Source organism: Tachyglossus aculeatus, chromosome X2 (assembly GCF_015852505.1).
Source record: "Tachyglossus aculeatus isolate mTacAcu1 chromosome X2, mTacAcu1.pri, whole genome shotgun sequence".
Lineage (NCBI taxonomy): Eukaryota > Metazoa > Chordata > Mammalia > Monotremata > Tachyglossidae > Tachyglossus > Tachyglossus aculeatus.
This window is the reverse complement of record NC_052100.1, coordinates 31,755,992-31,773,565: the sequence shown is the minus strand read 5'-3', so window position 1 is coordinate 31,773,565 and position 17,574 is coordinate 31,755,992. Positions and strand designations below refer to the sequence as shown.

Sequence of the window (17,574 nt, the reverse complement as noted above, 5' to 3'; positions counted from 1 at the left end):
ATAAATAGAGTAATAAATATGTACAAACATATATACATATATATATATATATATATATCCAATTTGTGAATATTCTTAAAGATGAGATTACATGTTCTCTTTCTGGGGAAACGTTTTGAATTCTTCCTCCTACTCGTGAGTAAACAGTACTCTTTTGATAAAATTTCAAGAATTGGAGCTGTGGATTTATTAAAGCATTCTTCAGGGACTTTAAAGTCCACGCCAGGCAATGGGGCAATTTTGGTATTCATTTACAAATATGAAAAATAAACTATTAACTTGGTGATTAACTCCAAAACAGAAAAACTTGAGCATTTCAAAATCTCAAATCCCAAATTCTGCCATTTTCTTCCAGGTACGGGGTTGACCTAAGTAATAATGTCAACCCTAAAAGGTCGTCTACTGCCTCTTCATCACTTCTGCATCACCTTGGGTACACTCACCCACTCCCCGACCCCAATGCACTTACATACGTGTGACCCAGAATCCTTTCCAGACTGTGTGTAAACATAGGTCTTTTATGGCCTTCTGCATTTGTTTTTTTAATATGCCTCTTCTCATGATCTTCCCCAGATTTTCATGAGGCATCCTGTTCCTGATATCTGTGGCTATTGGCCGTCCAGAAGACTGCTACTCTAGCTTTAACGCCCTCCTAAAATTTCATTTCCTCCAACAGGTGTTCCCTGACGGACTCTCATTTCCCTTTCCTTACTGCCACTTCAGGCCTTCTGCATCTCCTACTCACTAGGGTAGCGATCCCTAAGTACTTGGATACTCCTCGAGGAGCATGTAGGTTGGTACATGTCTTTAAACTCTGCTGCTTCCTCCTCCTTGCCATTTCGTTTAACACCTGTCTCTCCTGCTAGACCGCAAGCTCCTTGAGGGCAGGGATCATGTCTACTTGCTCAACTGTACTCTCTCAAGCGCTCAGGCCAGTGCCCTGCACACAGTAAGTGCTCAATAAATACAATTAAATGAATGAACGAATGAAATGAATGGTGGATTAAGCTCTTTGAGGGATCATATCTACTAATTCCATCACACTCTTCCAAACAGTACAGTTCTCTGCATAACGCAGGCGCTCAATAATTTTGAATGATTGATTCAACACAACCCTCCACCTGGGTCTCATTGCATTGGGGACAATTTCTACTTTTCTACTGTGCTTAGAACAGTGTGTGGCACATAGTAAGCACTTAACAAATACCATTATTATTATTATTACTGACAAAAACATTGGAATGCTGAACCGGGGCAGGCAGTGTGCCTTTCTTTTGTTTTCCTTCCTCACAATTACCAAAGGACAGAGCTGAATTGGATTTGAGTACATCGAGAGTACATCGAGAGTAATATGGACACTGCCATCTGGAAAATCCTACGCAGTATTCAGAAAATGTATTCGCTCTTATAGTAAACGATGCGGACAAACAAAATACTAAATTAAAGGACACCCTCCCCTTAAAATCTTTTCAATTCCATTAGCGGAGGCATTAGCCACATCGTGTAAAACAATTACAAAAACGGACAGAAGATTTTTTATCTCTGCTTAATTTAGTGGCCTTTGGTGACCTTTGTCTTGCATTTTGTATCATTCTCAGATTCTGCTTTTAACTACCTCATTCTTCCTTGCATGCGGTCGGTGCCAATACCAATGGATAATAATTGAATTACTGAGCTCTAAATTAACCAAACACTGAAATAATTGAAAGAAGATGAATGTAATATATTTTGGTTTCTCTGCTGCTGGCTGGGAAAATGTGGTGGCATATTAAATGTCAGTTACCGCCAGTTATAGTTTGGAGCATGTACAGTTCTGCGAACTCGGAAAAAAGATCCAGTAATTAAAGCATAATAATAACAACAATAATAACAATAATTGGGGTGTTAGTTATGCGCTTACTACATGCCAAGCACTGTACTACTGGGATAGATACAGAATAATGAAGTTGGACAAAGTCATCATCATCATCATCATCATCAATCGTATTTATTGAGCGCTTACTATGTGCAGGGCACTGTACTAAGCGCTTGGGAAGTACAAATTGGCAACATATAGAGACAGTCCCTACCCAACAGTGGGCTCACAGTCTAATAGGTGGGCTCACAGTCTAAAAGCATCATAAGACTGAAATGATATTTGCTACTGGAAGCCCTTCCGGGGCAAAGGGCTTGGAGATTCACACTGCGCTGACCCTAGAATCTCGCCCCCAACCCAGTTCTGGAGTTGCAAGCAGAGCGGCAGAGACGATGCAGACCTGCCACAGCACCGGTGCCGGCAACGGTGGAAACTTCCTCGCCAACCACCACCTCCCAGAAACTTGGGAGGGGAGAGGAGGAAGAGGTGAAGCAACCAAGTCCAGACTTCAGACGGAAAAGAACGTACCTAAGGCCCCAGAAAGCTCTCCTTAAAAAACCTCCTGACACTATAGCATCTCATCATTTACCCAAAGAGCTGGGCACACTAAGCAAATAACTCTTCTCCCCCGTTAGTAATCTGCCGCTACAGAGGCTTTCCTAGGGGTCTGAGGCGAGCACCAGCCAGTGTCCCGCTGAGCACACCTTGATTGTACCTCGTGCTTTTATTCTCAAAGCACTCTTGAAATTACCTGGCTGGTCTGTTTCCTCACAACATTCCTGCAAGATGGGGGCAAGGTGAGCATCATTATCTCCATTTTGCTCTCTGAAATCCAGAGAGGTGTAGGCCGGTGGTGGAGCTGGGACCAGAATCTGGGCCTCCTGACTTCTAGAACCACACTCGTCCTGCCACACAACGCTGCCTCTTCCGAGGTAACCCAGGAAAGTACTGCCTAATGACATGGTGCACACTCGGTCAGTCTGCCTGGCTGGACCATTGGTATCCCTGAGTTGTCCAGATAATGGAGATGGCAGGCTCTAAGCTACTTTCCTGATAAAGGGCCGCCGTCCAGTCTGTCACAGGAGCCACCGGGAGAGGATTAGGCCGGCCGCTGCCGCGCCTTGGCTACCGTCGTATGCCCACAGGAAAGTGGCAGCCGAGTGAATTCAGCGCTCCTGCTGATCTGATCCCAGGCTTCCAAGGATCCCAGGGATCGAGTCTGCCACATGAGTTGAGGAGGGAGGCAGGATCTCGGACCACAGGCCAGTCTAATGACCGATGCGGCAGCTCTGTCTGTCTCTTGAGAACTCTGCTACCTGGGATGTTGGTAGGATGCCCAGGCAGCTGCTGTGTGGTGAGATGAGATGGTGGGGACTGAGGACAAGGAGGCCAGGGCAAACCCCAGATGACTGGGGCACAGAACCTGCTGGTCTATGATCCCTAAAAGGGGGCCCCTTTCCCAGCATTTGCAGTAGAACCACAAAAGTGAGAATGAAAACAGTGTCAGATGCTGCAAACAACTCACATGGGGGCACAAGAGGCAGAGTGTGTGTGTGTGTGTATGTGTGCGTGCATGCATGTGTGATATGTAGTGGGTCAGTCAGGTACACGCTAGCCTTTCTGGTTATGTATGTTTGTACATGCTTATAGCCACCCACAATGACGATAGACTTCTTATAGAACTGAGCATGGAAGACTGCAAACTAAGAACTCAGATCATCCTGCTCTTTGAAGAAGAAAGACTTTCCCTCCTACTAACTGATCAGTCAATACCTAGTAAAGATGAAAGAGCTTGAAACCAGGAACCAGGCGGCCTAATTTATAATCCCAGCTCCAACACCTGCCTGCTCTGTGATCCTGGGCAAGTCCCTTGGCCTCTCTGTGCCTCAGTTTCCTCACCTGTAAAATGCCAGCTCTCCCTCCCTCTCTCTAGATGGGGAGGCCCCTGTGGGGCAGAGATGATGTCTGATCTGATTTTCTTGTATCGTCCTCAGTGCTTAGCACAGTGCTTGGCCCTTGGTAAGCACTTAATACCATCATCATCGACAGACTTTTCCGAGCACATACCATGTCTGGAGCACTATACTGCGTGCTTGGGAGAGTACAACAGAATAAGTAGAGCCTCTCCCTGCTCTCAAGAAGCCTACAGTCTGGCAGGGGAGCCAGGTAAAGGCAGAAATCCATTTTGGGCAGGGTCAGGACAGGGAATAGCTACAACTTTCCCCAGGCCACGTCTGCAGCTGTGGAGAGAGAGGAGTGTCTGAGTCCAGTTTCTGACTCCAATTTGACATTTATCCAGGAATATCACATTTTTTTTTTCCACCGTCAATTTTCCGCCAATTCTGTTTTGGCTGTAATACATTCTGATAAATTCCCAGGGGCAAAAGGAAAAAAAAAAAATCAATAAAAAAAATCCAAACTAGGAGCCCTAAAGAAACTGAAAGGAGAAGAGCTTTTATCTAACTTCATTATCTTTGAAAGTGAAAAATTTTCCCTTCCAATACCCGCTCTGCAGCGTGGAATTCTAGTCTTTGATTGAGCAGAATTAAGATCAAGAATCATTGGATGGAGTGCAGACAATGGCCAGCAGGGAGGAGGGGATCATTTGGTGTTTTGTCTAATACCTGCGTCTCCCAGCCCTTTATAATTGTCACGGCTGCCTTCGAGGCCAAAGCGCCAAGTCAAATGGTCCTGCCCAGCTCCGCTCTGAAACGAGTTCTCCTTTGCCAATCTCATGCCACAAAGAGCCGAGAAATGGCTCCAGCTGCCACCCGTTCTTCCTTTCCAAGGGATAGCCAAAATAGAAAAGGAAACTTTAATTTTGATATTTTTTCCCCCTCTACCTGGATACAGATCTCTAGAGTGTCTACGTCCCGAAGACTGCTTTCTGAAACATCCCTCAAATTTTCCCTTGATTCATTTTTCGGGGGATGGCTGATTTGGTTAAGAGGGATGAGAAGAGGGGTGTGTTTGTGTGTGCGTGTGTGCAATCTCTAAAAACAAACTCAAAAATGCTCCTTGATCACCTGGACAAGCTGCTCATCAATATTCCAGGCAGGTGATTGAAGCCTGGACTTGAAGGTCATGAAAGGGATGGTTTTAGGCCAGTGAGAATAATTTGCTCTTCACAAATACACTGACAAAACACCACAATTAGTCTTGCTTCAATAAGCGCACACAATAAAACGAATTAAACAATACAGCGGGCCTCATCCGTAATCGCTTACGCCGTCGGGAAGGTAACGTCGCCCTGACTATCGCAGAGCGATCCGTTTTACAGCTTGCTACCGACTGGGCCGGCGCGGCCGGCTCCTGCCCATCCTCGGGAGGAAGGCCACCTTATGGGGGCTCTAAACACCAGCCGGACCGGAGACCGAGCTCTCTGGGGAGGCTGCTCGGGGGGCTGGGGGGCGGAAAGGGGACAGAGCTAGTTTACGAGAGGGAGCCGTCGTTAAGGGTCACGGCGCATCAATCTTTTCTGACCAAGGAGGCCAAGATATCCTCGGGGGCTGCCGTTCGTGGCCAGCTTCAGCGCAGCTTGGGCTGGCAACCTCTGCTCTTCCTTGCTCGCTCTCCTTGGTTTCTTGACTTCGGTGCCTGTTCGTCAGCTTGCCCGGGGCGGGCTGGTTTGCCACCGCCGAACTGAACAGATGCTTCTGATGATCGAGCTGGCAGTGGTCCCAATCATGCCGATGGGCTTCCCACGGGCTGTGGCCCGGCCCTGGGTTTGAGAGGCCGTGGAGGGCACGAGGCCCGGGCCAATGAAACTTTCCACTCTCTGAGAGAAAATGAAATATTGATCACTTATCATAAGAAACAATGAGCACGGAGTCAGTCGGCTCCATGTTAGGAATGCGAAATCAGCTCCGGGGCCAGAGTCACTGCCGCCACACGAGTTCTTGCCTTGTCGCCATGGCCAACCTTCGGGGTGCGGGGGATAGATGTGAGGAGAGATGAGTCCGTCTGCTGTCTGAGCTGTTTGTTCATACACAGGGGGCTGCTCTGTGTACACACTATGCACGCTGCATCCCGGCTGGGTGTTCCAAGGTGCCTTTCTGCCTTCTCGAGGGGCAAAGGAGAGGTCCCCGGTACTTTACCGAGAAGTCACTTTTGTGAGTGGCTGGGAGAAACACGGCTGGAATCGGATCATGCCGGGAGACCAGAACTAGAACACTCTCTGCCTAATAAATTACCCTCTTTCCCAAGAGCAAGATGACACCAGAGCCGTAAACAAAGTGGGCTTTGCAGTGGGGAGCGGCGCAAATACAATGAACAGAACTGGTTAAGTCTATTAAATGATAATGTTGCTTATTAACCAAATATGTTGTGATAGGTCAATGCTGAGGTTAAACAGAAAACATCAATTGAACCATTTCCCTAACTAAAGCTCCAGGGTGCACTATTCAGAGCACTTTATTCAATAAAAAATGCTTTTAAAATGGTACTTTGGTGATTGGGAAACATTGGCTTCATTCGTCAACCTAACTGCGGGAAAGTTCAATAAGCTAAATAATGAACCATTTACATTATTTTCCTTAGGCTCCAGTGATTTGCAAACATTGCATCAATAGAGCTGTTTAAAAAATTATGATAAGGGCTTCCTAGGCTTTTCATTTTCAGCTTTAAAAAATCATCATGGGGAGATTTCTTCTCAACGGCCACTTGATGTTTGGCTATTTTTAGCTTGTTCTAAAGCTGCCCCAATTACCAATTCTCCACCCGAAAAGAAAAAAAAAATTGAATGGCTCGCAGCGTTCTGAATTGTCACACAACGATTCAACCAGCAATGCCAAAAGCAGTAAAGGGCTGTGAGCAGGCAAGAATCAACTCTCCTGTCCCTCCATGTGGCTCGATTAGGGCTTGGAGCAAAGGTGTAGCTCCTCTGACTCTCAGACCTGCGGTCTACCCGTTAGGCCACGCTGCTTCTCCTGCCCAATCTCCCGGATGCGGAAACTGCCGATTGCACGCTGTTGGAAGAACGTTCTAGCCAAAATGTAGTATAGTGGAAGCATCTATTGAGCATCCACTTGGAGCACTGTACAAGGTGCTCGGGAAGAGAAGAACAACAAAGTGACACGTTCTCTGGGCAGCGGGAGAACCGAGGGAATGTAGCGTTTCCTCTTAATTTATCCCTTTGACTGAGCCTCCTCCGGCCAATTATAGCCAGGAACTAGCTACAAGAATCAGGGGCAGAATTTGAATTGGAGACGGACAGGCCACAGAGGAAGAGAGAAACAGTACCTCGTCGGGGCTGGAGGCCTGGTACGTGCGGTTTTCGTCGCTGAAGTCCTGGTCCGCCTCGGCGCCCTCGGCCTCGGTGGCGGTGGCGCGGGACTCATACACGGGAGTGACGTTGTGGCACAGGGCGATGGCCTTCACTGCCTCGTGGATGCGGCTGCTCACGCTCCTGCGCACTTTTGGGGCGGGTGTCTGGGCCCGGCGGGCAGGGGTGGCACCTGTGCTGCTCCCGCTGGGCTGTGCCTGGGGGACATCAAACACACTGTGAACCCTGAGTGGCCAGTGCATCATCCGGCCGGCCTGAACGAACACCCCTCCCCTCCCCTCCACCCCCTTGGCCTGGTCTCCCTCATGGCCAGTAATGTGGCAAGGCGGGACGACATGTGGGAGCTGAGTGGGAGCCTTAACTACATTCCCAGTGGGCACCCGTATAATAATAACAGTACTAATTGTGGTATTTGTTAACCGCTTACTATGTGCCAACCACCGGGCTAATTACTGAGTTAGATATAATTTAATCCAATCAGACACATCCTGGTTCCCCATGGGGCTCACAGGCTAAAGAGGAAGGGAAACAGGCATCCTATCCCCATTTTACAGCTGAGGAAACTGAGGCTCGGAGAAGCGAAGTGACTTGCATCCAGGCGGCAAGGGGTCGAGCCGGAGTTGCAGGGCCGGTCTCCTGAGTGCCAGTCCTGTGCTCCTTCTGCTACGGCTTTCTGCTCCCTCCTACTGAGACTGGGAGCCCCAAGAGGGACAGGGACCGTGTCTGATCGGACTGATTTGCATTTACCACAGTGCTTGGGAAAGTGTTTGACCCAAAGTAAGCGCTTAACAAGCACCATAAGAACAGGCCATGTTGCTTCTCAGAGGCAAGAAGGAAACACTGTCCTTTCAGGTCCAGCAGCCGGCCGCCTTGCGTCAGCACTTCCAAAAAGCCCATTCTACCTGCTTTCTTCGGTGAGCCCCTCTGAAGGAGGAGTCTCCCTTTCCCTTCTGTGGGCATCTGCTCTGCTGCTGCCTTCCTCACTTCTTACTTAAAACTGCCCTGGCTTGGAGAGAGAGGTGCGCGGGCGTGCACACACACACACACACACATACACGTACTCAGAGAAAACACCCTCTGCTTCCTGAGGAAAGACGACTCCCGAAGCACAGTGGAAAGTCTCCAAATCCCCCCGACCACCGCGGCTTCAGGGCCGTCCTACTGGCGAGAAGGGTCTCGCCGATGGAATCGATCTCCTCCAACGAAGCAGATTATCTGGGATTATTAACCCGCCGCCCCGCAAGGGGGGTGGCGGAGGGCACCTCCTCGGGTCCCGCCAGCGTGGGCAGATGCCATTTCTCCGGCAGCCCCTGGCGTTCTGATCGGGGGAACGGGGCCACTGAACTGCGCACTCCCCAGCCCATCAAATTACAGGGCTGTCCGATCAAGGGTCTCACTTTTCGGCTCATCTGGCATTGCTTTTCAGCGCGACTGCCTTCAACCTCCACATTTGCATTCTGCTGGCGCTGACGCCATCACAGCCGCAAATAAATTAAGCCGATTTACTCCTTCTGAATTATGTTATGTTTATTGATGCTTGTATAATTTAATTTCACACAAATTCCATTAAAGATTATGCCCTCTATCACAAAATGCTTCCAGTGGGGGAATATAATCAGGTTATAATAGATTTGTGTGTTGCATTACAGTGGACCTACTAGGCTATTGTCATCTTAATAATAAAACAGAGCCCAAGCAGGGACGCAATCAATGTCACATAAGAAGTGCTGTCTAACCAGCTCGCCAGCTGGAAAATGGACGAAATAAAACTCCTCTCTTGGACAGGAGGAGAATGACTTCGGAATCTCAGCCTGCGCCCGCTGGAGACGATTCCTCAAAATTAGTCAGGAAAACAGGACAAAAGGGAAGAGGGCAAGAAATTCAGAAAGAGACAATTATTGGAAATAGTCAGAAGCCCCCCGCGCTCTAGTCTGCTTGCTAATCAGGGATGGAGCAGTAAATTAACAAAGGTGAGGGGACCCGTCCTCATCGGAAATGGGAAAACCTGAGATAACCAACGCTACTCACTGAGATGAGCAACCATCTGTTGCCCACTTAGGGGGCCTCTAGGATGGTGTGGAAGCCATTTGTCTAAAAGACCACATTTACGGGACTCTGACATCATCTACCCAGAGAGCAACACATTTTGAAACCGCCTTCCGAGTCCACCTGCCTAAAGCAATCCTAGGCAACCTCCAAAACGCAAGAAGTGACGGACTATCCCGTTTCGAAATGTATTCCTGCCATTTAGAGGGAATCAAGACCACTGGTGTAGTGGCCCCTTTTGTGGGGGTCTGCATAAGCCATCTTCCCACCTGGGGCTTGGAGGTCACCCCTCACTCAAAATATTTTAGATGAAGGAGCAGAGGCAGGGAAGCGATTAAGCCAAAGTAAGGTCTGCTTCATTGCCACCAAGTGAGAGATAACTTAAAAATACCAGTACTGAAATTCAGTAGTGTGAAAGAGCAGAAAAAAGAAATATATTTCATTGGTGAGGAAGGGAGGGGCAGCTGTAGGATAAAATGCAAAACTTAGGATAAAGTTTGAAAGAGTAGACAGAAAAAAAAAGGAGTCCAAAATCATTTTCAAGAAGTCTGCAGGTTTTTTTTTTTAAAAAAAACACCATATTAGAGAGCTAGGAGCAATGTGCGCCTTAAAACAAAAATGCTCGGGCTATCAACAGATAGCAGAATAAGAAGCAGCGTGGTTCAGTGGGAAGAGCATGGGCTTTGGAGTCAAAGGTCATGAGTTCGAATCCCGGCTCTGCCAATTGTCAGCTGCGTGACCTTGGGCAAGTCACTTAACTTCTCTAGGACTCAGTTACCTCATCTGGAAAATGGGAATTAAGACTGTGAGCCCCCCGTGGTACAACCTGATCACTTTGTAACCTCCCCAGTGCTTAGAACAGTGCTTTGCACATAGTAAGCACTTAATAAATGCCATAAAAAAACCCAGATACCTTGCTTGGCTTAAAGGCAAAGTAAGAGAGGCCACCAGAGGGGGGAAAAGACACCCTTTCAGATATAAAAAAACTCACTCAAATGAAGAGATCAAGAGAATCTACAGAGAGACAGACCAGGGCAATCAGGAAATCCAGTAGGCCAAAAAGGAGTTTGGAGGGGCTAGGAAAACATCAGAGCTACGTGACAGCTGTGGGTAGAAAGGGCACACCACTAGGATAAGAAGATAGCCCAGAGGCTCAATGAATCCTACAGCTAAGTCTTTCCCTAGGAAGTGGGTAGGGAGACTTCCATACATAATTTGATTGTTGTACCGGGCAGGTCAGAGGAAATGGAACAAATCGTCCTGATCACATGGGGATGTTTTACACTAACTGCCCCATATTCTGCAGTCCATCCCTAACCACTAGAACAGATGGCAAGGAGGGCCACCATTACCTTGTTCTTTCCAAAGTTCTGTCACTACTGGGGGAGATACAAAGGATGGTTGGATGAACCAGTGGTCTCACTTGACACTGTGCTTCTTGTGTTTTCAAAAAGATTGCCTCCACTTTCTGGCTGGCCTTCTGGACATCCACACTGGGCAGCGCCCTGCATCCCCGACAGCTAAGTTCCTGGGGAGAGTGTTGGTGGGGGATAGAGCCAGAGCTGCCCATGTAGGTTCAGCCCCACCTCCCTGGTCAGAAGGGGGTAGAACATCACCCCAGACCAGCAGGGGAATGGGCATGGCCCAGCCTTTTCCGAAAAACAAAGGGGAGAAGAGACCCAACACCGACAAGCCTCAGGTCATTCTGGTCAGCGGGGGCTGAGCGACTCGGGTGTTCTCAAGAGGATGAGTTTAAAATAATTGCAGAAAATGTGCCGGAAAGCCGTGCCTTAAACTCCCCCTGCCTAGACTGCAGCTCCGGGTTCTACCCGTTGGCATCGGTGCGTTCCAATACACACGTCTTGGTCTCAGCAAAAGCGGTAAAACAGCACAAGCAGCAGGTAGGCAGGCGGGCAGATGATCCCACCCGCTCCACTCCTGCCCCCAGATCTTTCATCGTTACACTAAAGCCCACGCGTAGCTTTGTTAAACACAAGACATTTGAATCTCTCAATGCACAATCACCGAACCCAGGTTTAATAGGGTTGCCGACACTGAGCAAAGGAAATGTGTTATTTCACCCCTCCCTTGGTGACCCACTCATTGAAAAATCCATCTGGGTGAGTTTCATGAGAGGCTCTTACTTGGGGAGGAAAACAACCATTGTTCCTCCGGGCCACGGAGAAAAACGGGGGGAAATCGAGGCGGTATTACCTGTGAGTAGGAATTTGTGATGTGGTTCTGAATTTCGTCCATTGTGTCGGTCCCATAGGACACCGTTCCTAAATGGAGGCGCTTAAATACCATCTCATTCTGGGTAAGTGTTCCTGGAATGCAAACACGGACACGGTGAGATGATTAGCTCCACTGACAGCATCAAGTTAGTGGTCTCTGCTGGCCCCTGACCCGGAGAGCTAGGCAGGCACACGCCAAGGGGCCGGGGTCTGACCGCTTGAAACCCATCAACCCCATGGACTTAATGGCCACTGCTGGACGTTCCCCTCTCGCCTAGAACTCCCTCCCCCTTCAATCAATCAATCAATCGTATTTATTGAGCGCTTACTGTGTGCAGAGCACTGTACTAAGCGCTTGGGAAGTACAAGTTGGCAACATATAGAGACAGTCCCTACCCAACAGTGGGCTCATAGTCTAAAAGGGGGAGACGGAGAACAAAACCAAACACACTAACAAAATAAAATAAATAGAACAGATATGTACAGGTAAAATAAATAAATAGAGTAATAAATATGTACAAACATATATACATATATACAGGTGCTGTGGGGAAGGGAAGGAGGTAAGATGGGGTATGGAGAGGGGAACGAGGGGGAGAGGAAGGAAGGGGCTCAGTCTGGGAAGGCCTCCTGGAGGAGGTGAGCTCTCAGTAGGTGAGCTCCCCCTTCATCTACATTCTTTCAATCATATGTACTCAGTGCTTACTGTGGCAGAGCACCGTACTTAGCACTTGAGAAAGTAAAATACAACAATTAACAGTGACATTCCCTGCCCACTACGAGCTTACAGTCTAGAGGATGAGCTTACAACTGACTGACCCCCTACTCTCCCCATCTTCAAAGCCCCCTTAAAATCACATTTCCTCCAAGAGGTCCTCTCTAAATCCTCAGTCCCCCTATCCACTCTCCCCTCTGGTGGCCTGACCCCCATGCTTGCTCCACAGTGGCAGAGCCCCCCCGCCTGCCCACCCCCATGACCCCAGTGTAGGGTCTGAACCTGTCCAAAGAGTTTCCGAGAGAGGTGGGTAAGTAGCCGATCTGGCCTCTCCAGAAGGCCATCCCTGAGGCCACTGGGCATTCCTATAATCATCTCCCAAGTCCTTGCTTCTTGGACCTATTAGCCTAAGAGAGCTTTTCCTTACCCGCGACTGTCAGTTTTACCATGCAAATAACCCTCTAGTCTGTAAGCTCATTGCGGGCAGGGAACGTATCTAGCAACTCTGTTGCAATGTTCTTTCCCAAGCACTTAGCACAGTGCTCTGTACATAGTGCACAATAAATGACTGATTGATTTATTGGAACAACACCTGCTTTTTTCCCCTCATTTGCTGATGAGAATTTAGCCATTTGGAAGTTAAAACACAAAATGGAAGAAGATCTCCTGATCTGGAGTTTATCTTGCTCCAGACACAGTGAGCACCCCCATATGCCAATCAACCCATCCACCGATCCATCAATCGGTCACGGTGGCCGTGGAGTGCCTCCTCTCGGGACACACTCCTGCCGATCAACATTTGCAACAAAATTCAGGGAGGAAAAGCAGTGGGGCAACAAGAGAAATACTTTTACAGCTTGAAAATGGCCCAAAACTTTGAGGAAGGGCAAAAGAATATAAAAATATTTACAAACACTCACTGCAGGGCTCTGCATCCTTTGGTTCTCCCTTGGCAGCAACAAAACTAAATCATTTCGGTCACCTCGTCAATCAATCAACCAATCATCATCATCATCATCAATCGTATTTATTGAGCGCTTACTATGTGCAGAGCACTGTATTAAGTGCTTGGGTAGTACAAATTGGCAACATATAGAGACAGTCCCTACCCAACAGTGGGCTCACAGTCTAAAAGGGGGAGACAGAGAACAAAACCAAGCATACTAACAAAATATAATAAATAGAATAGATATGTACAAAGAATAGATATGTACAAAGAACAGATACGTACAGTGGCATTTATCGAATGCTTACTGTGTGCAGGGTACTGGACAGCGCTTGCTGTTACAGAGCTTATAAACTACGGACCAGGATAATCAAGAAGGGATCGGAGAATCTCTCGCTGAATGGATATTTTCTCCAGCATAAGCCTGGTTGAAGTCACTGCTGTGAGACTTGGAAACTTCACTTGTGCACCCTCCTTGATTTTTCTGGGAAAGTATTTGTTTTATTTGGGAAGATCTGATTTTTTTGCCACGTTCACTGATTGTACAACTTAAAGGATCCTGCCACGTTTTGGTAGGTGACTGGCATGTACCACAGATTTCTCAAAGCCGCTTAGTGACAGAATCACAGTATTGGGGTTTTTAAACCACAGCCAGGATGTTCCCAATAACTGGTAAAACGACGTCTACCCTAAACAAGGAAAGGACGAGAGATTTTTGAGACACCCAGGCTGAATATTTCCTGCCTTAATAACTAGGGAGAAGCCCGAATCCAATTATCCAAGGCAGACTAATATGATTAGCAGCAATCAACGGGGCAAAGACAAAAGAATTAAGCTGGAACAAGATTCCCCGTGTAAGAGAACTGTTCTTCACAAGTACACATTCTAACATCCGAGGTCATCGCATCTGATCACTTGGTTGAGTACCCCAGCCAGGGGCAGGCAAATACGGGCAGGGGTCGTCGGACCAAACGGCTCATAGTGACACCTCTTATTCAGCCACTGACCAAGCCTCATGTGAGACACGGGAGGCAGCTCGGGCAACGCCTGCTCCAAATCTTTGAACCTCATCATCCTGCCGTTGTCTCCGAGGGCCTGGTCTCCCTCTCCTTGAGGAGCTCGCCTCAAACGGGCAAGCCGGGGATGGGGGAGATGCCGGAGGGCCATCCTAGGGGACTCTTTCTGGCTGGGGCTGTGGGGGCACCTGTCTTCAGTGCCAGGGCTGCTTGGTGGTGGAGAAGGTGGATCTAGGCATCTGAAAGACCCCTTTCCCAACTTTACCAGTAGCATTGGACACCCCATTTCAGAAACATCGTGGTCCTCTGTAGACAAGAATGGCCTGCCGGATTTTTGCTTTAGGGAACTTCCACACAGAAATGCCTGGAAAGGGATTCTTTGGCCCTTTCTGATCAGCTGCGCTCTATAAATAAAACGATGATATTAAAATGTAATATCCTTGTAGGCCGGGAACATGTCACTTCTATTGTTTTTTCCCTACCACTTTGCACAATGCATTACACCCGGTGGGTTCTCAATAAGTATTATTGTTATTGTTGTTATTATTATGTTCCCAAGTGCTTACTGCATTTCAAGCTCTGTTCTAGGAGCTGGGGTAGATACAAGATAATCAGGTAGGTACAATTCTTGTCCCATGTGAGGCTCGCGGTCTACACAGGCAGGAGAACAGGTTTTCCATTTTGCAGGGGAGGAAACTGAGGCACAGAGGAGTTAAGTATTATTGCTATTGTTATTATGTTTCCAAGTGCTTACTGCATTTCAAGCTCCGTTCTAAGCGCTGGGGTAGATACAAGATAATCAGGTAGGTACAATTCTTGTCCCATGTGAGGCTCGCGGTCTACACAGGCGGGAGAACAGGTTTTCCATTTTACAGGGGAGGAAACTGAGGCACAGAGGAGTTAAGTAACTTGTCCAAGGTCACGAAACAGGCAAGTGGCAGAATCAGGTTTAGATCCCAGGTCCTCTGACTCCCAGGACCATGCTCTTTCCACTAGGTCATGCTGGTCCTCTAAGTCGTCACATGAGTACAACAACTAGTCACCCACCGTTAATGCAGTGGAACTACATTTCGTCAGAGAGAGGGAAACACCTTTTTTGAATTCAACATTTGTTTTCAGAATTCTCAAAGCAGAGCAGCTGAGGAATAAACTGCCCCAAACGTAACAACTGTGCCCTCAAAATCGCTAACGTAGCCTTCGAACTGTAATAGTAGCTGTAGTATTCTTCATAGTATTTATCACAGGCATAATTCAGTTCAACACAGTGTACTCAGCCCTGCATGTCAAGCAACACTTCAAGGTTTCACTGTGGTGCAGAAGCTGAACTTCTCATCACGTGATTCTTCGGGCTAGCGAGCCCATTCTTCCCTCAGGTTTGGACTTCTGTTGACTTCCCTGTACCAACCCACTGCCAGCTACCGAGGATAGTTACTACAGGGGGCTTTCACTGGGAGGTCCCATCACAGAGCTATCCAACACAGGGACCACCCGGGGTAGTGGAGCAGGCACTGAGATCTCTGAAGGTTTGGTGGGAATTCTTGATGATAAAGCCGGTAGTGTCACATGATTGGGTCAGCTGTTTGAAGGGCCAAGGGATTCTTTCTCAAACCCATCCTCATCAGATTTTCTAAATTTCCTCTGGTTGACTGTTTCCACCATGCTCGCCATTTTTTAGAAACAGAAGCGGACCAACATTAGCCCAATTTGGCTAGCTCACAGCCGGAGGAGATTCAGCTCGGGAACGGTCCAGATGGAGGGGCCACTCCAGCACAACGGGTCCTCGGGGTGCGGGTTCAACTCAGGGTCTGGGTTCCGATTTCCCATATGGGAAATCTCTTTGGACAAAAAAGTTTGTTTGGGACTCCTGGAGAAAAACTGAGCAGGCTCTTTAATGAAGCCAAGGTTTTTGTTTTTTTTTTTTGACTACACTTGTCTCATTAAACACAGAGCAAAGCAGGCAAAGAGGAAATTAATTTCTAAAGAAAAAGTCCTGCAGGCATCATTCCCTGGGTGGCAGCAGATGTGGCTCACATCAGAACACTGGAGAATTTTTTTGGAGAGGCAGATGTAGGGCTTTCTGATCAAATATGACTAGATTGTTATTTGGCCAAATACCAAAATTCTCACGGGCCACAGTAAAATAGCAAGCAAGTACTTGCAATAGATAAGCATCTCCTGCCTCAGCGGGTGCTCCGGAGAGGTGCCTGTCCTCTGACCGGGGACTGCCCTTGAAGACGGGTTTTCTCCTCGGAACGATGGGGTTCGCCTTCTGTTGTGTGGCTTGTTGAGGGAACGTGGAGAAAATACGCAGATGTTCTCCCCAGTGAGAAAACTGAAGCTTGCCCCCGATGGAGGCGTGAAGGAAGGAATGGGCGACTACCAGTCCTTCAGTCCCGCTTTCAAAAGTCTAACGTGTTCCCTCCACTTTGAGGACCTTCACACAATCAATCAATCAATCAACCAACAGTATTTACGGAATTCAGAGAACAGTTCTATAGAAGAGTACAACCAGCATGATCCTTTCCCTCGAGAGCTTTCCATCTACTGTTTAGAGAGCACTTTACAAAAAATGCTATGGTATCTGTCAAGCGCTTATTGTGTGCCAGGCATTCATTCATTCATTCGTATTTATTGAGCGCTTACTGTATGCAGAGCACTGTACTAAGCGCTTGGGAAGTACAAGTTGGCAATGTATAAAGACGGTCTCTACCCAATAGTGGGCTCACAGTCTAGAAGGTGGGCTAACAGTCTAGAAGACTGTGACTTAGACTTAGTACAACGGGGCATTGTACTAAGTGCTGGGGCAGATACAAGCTAATCAGAGGTTGACACAATCCACGTCCCACAAGGAACTCAGTTTTAATACCCATTTTACACATGAGGTCAAATGAGGCACAGAGAAGTGTAGTGACTTGCCCAAGGTCACAGAGCAGAGGGTGGTGGAGCCAAGATTCAGAACCCAGGTCCTTCTGACGACCAGGCCCGTACTCTATCCGGTAGGCCGCAGAGCTTCACACTGTACTATGGGGAAAAGCAGCGTGGCTCAGTGGCGAGAGCCTGGGCTTTGGAGTCGGAGGTCATGGGTTCAAATCCCGGCTCCGCCAACTGTCAGCTGTGTGACTTTGGGCAAGTCACTTTGCTTCTCTGGGCCTCAGCGACCTCATCTGTAAAATAGGGATGAAGACTGTGAGCCCCCCGTGGGACAACCTGACCACCTTGTAACCTCCCCAGCGCTTAGAACAGTGCTCTGCACATAGTAAGCGCTTAATAAATGCCATTATTATTATTGGGATTGGGAGAGAACAAGACAGAAAGGTAGTTGCAATTCTTGCCATTGGAGAGCTTACAGTCAAGCTGCTTCAGCTGATTTCTAAAGCGCCATTCCAGCATCGGGCCTCTGGGACCTAAGAGGGTCCACTGACAACCAGGGCTATCCAATCCCTTCCTCTCTGTCCACCACTTCCAGGGTGGAGGGGCC

General features: G+C 48.0%; 1 protein-coding gene across 6 annotated transcripts in view; it reads right to left on the bottom strand.

The window, feature by feature from the left end:
* ATP9B (ATPase phospholipid transporting 9B (putative)) overlaps positions 1-17,574 on the bottom strand; it is a 211,259-nt gene that overhangs the window by 19,881 nt on the left and 173,804 nt on the right. For all 6 annotated transcript variants that reach the window (XM_038771100.1, XM_038771101.1, XM_038771103.1 and 3 more), the window contains 2 exons: positions 11,400-11,512; positions 7,097-7,336 (listed from right to left, as the gene is read on the bottom strand). In XM_038771100.1, coding sequence (XP_038627028.1) covers positions 7,097-7,336; positions 11,400-11,512 — 353 coding nt within the window. The remainder of the gene's footprint in view (positions 1-7,096; positions 7,337-11,399; positions 11,513-17,574) is intronic.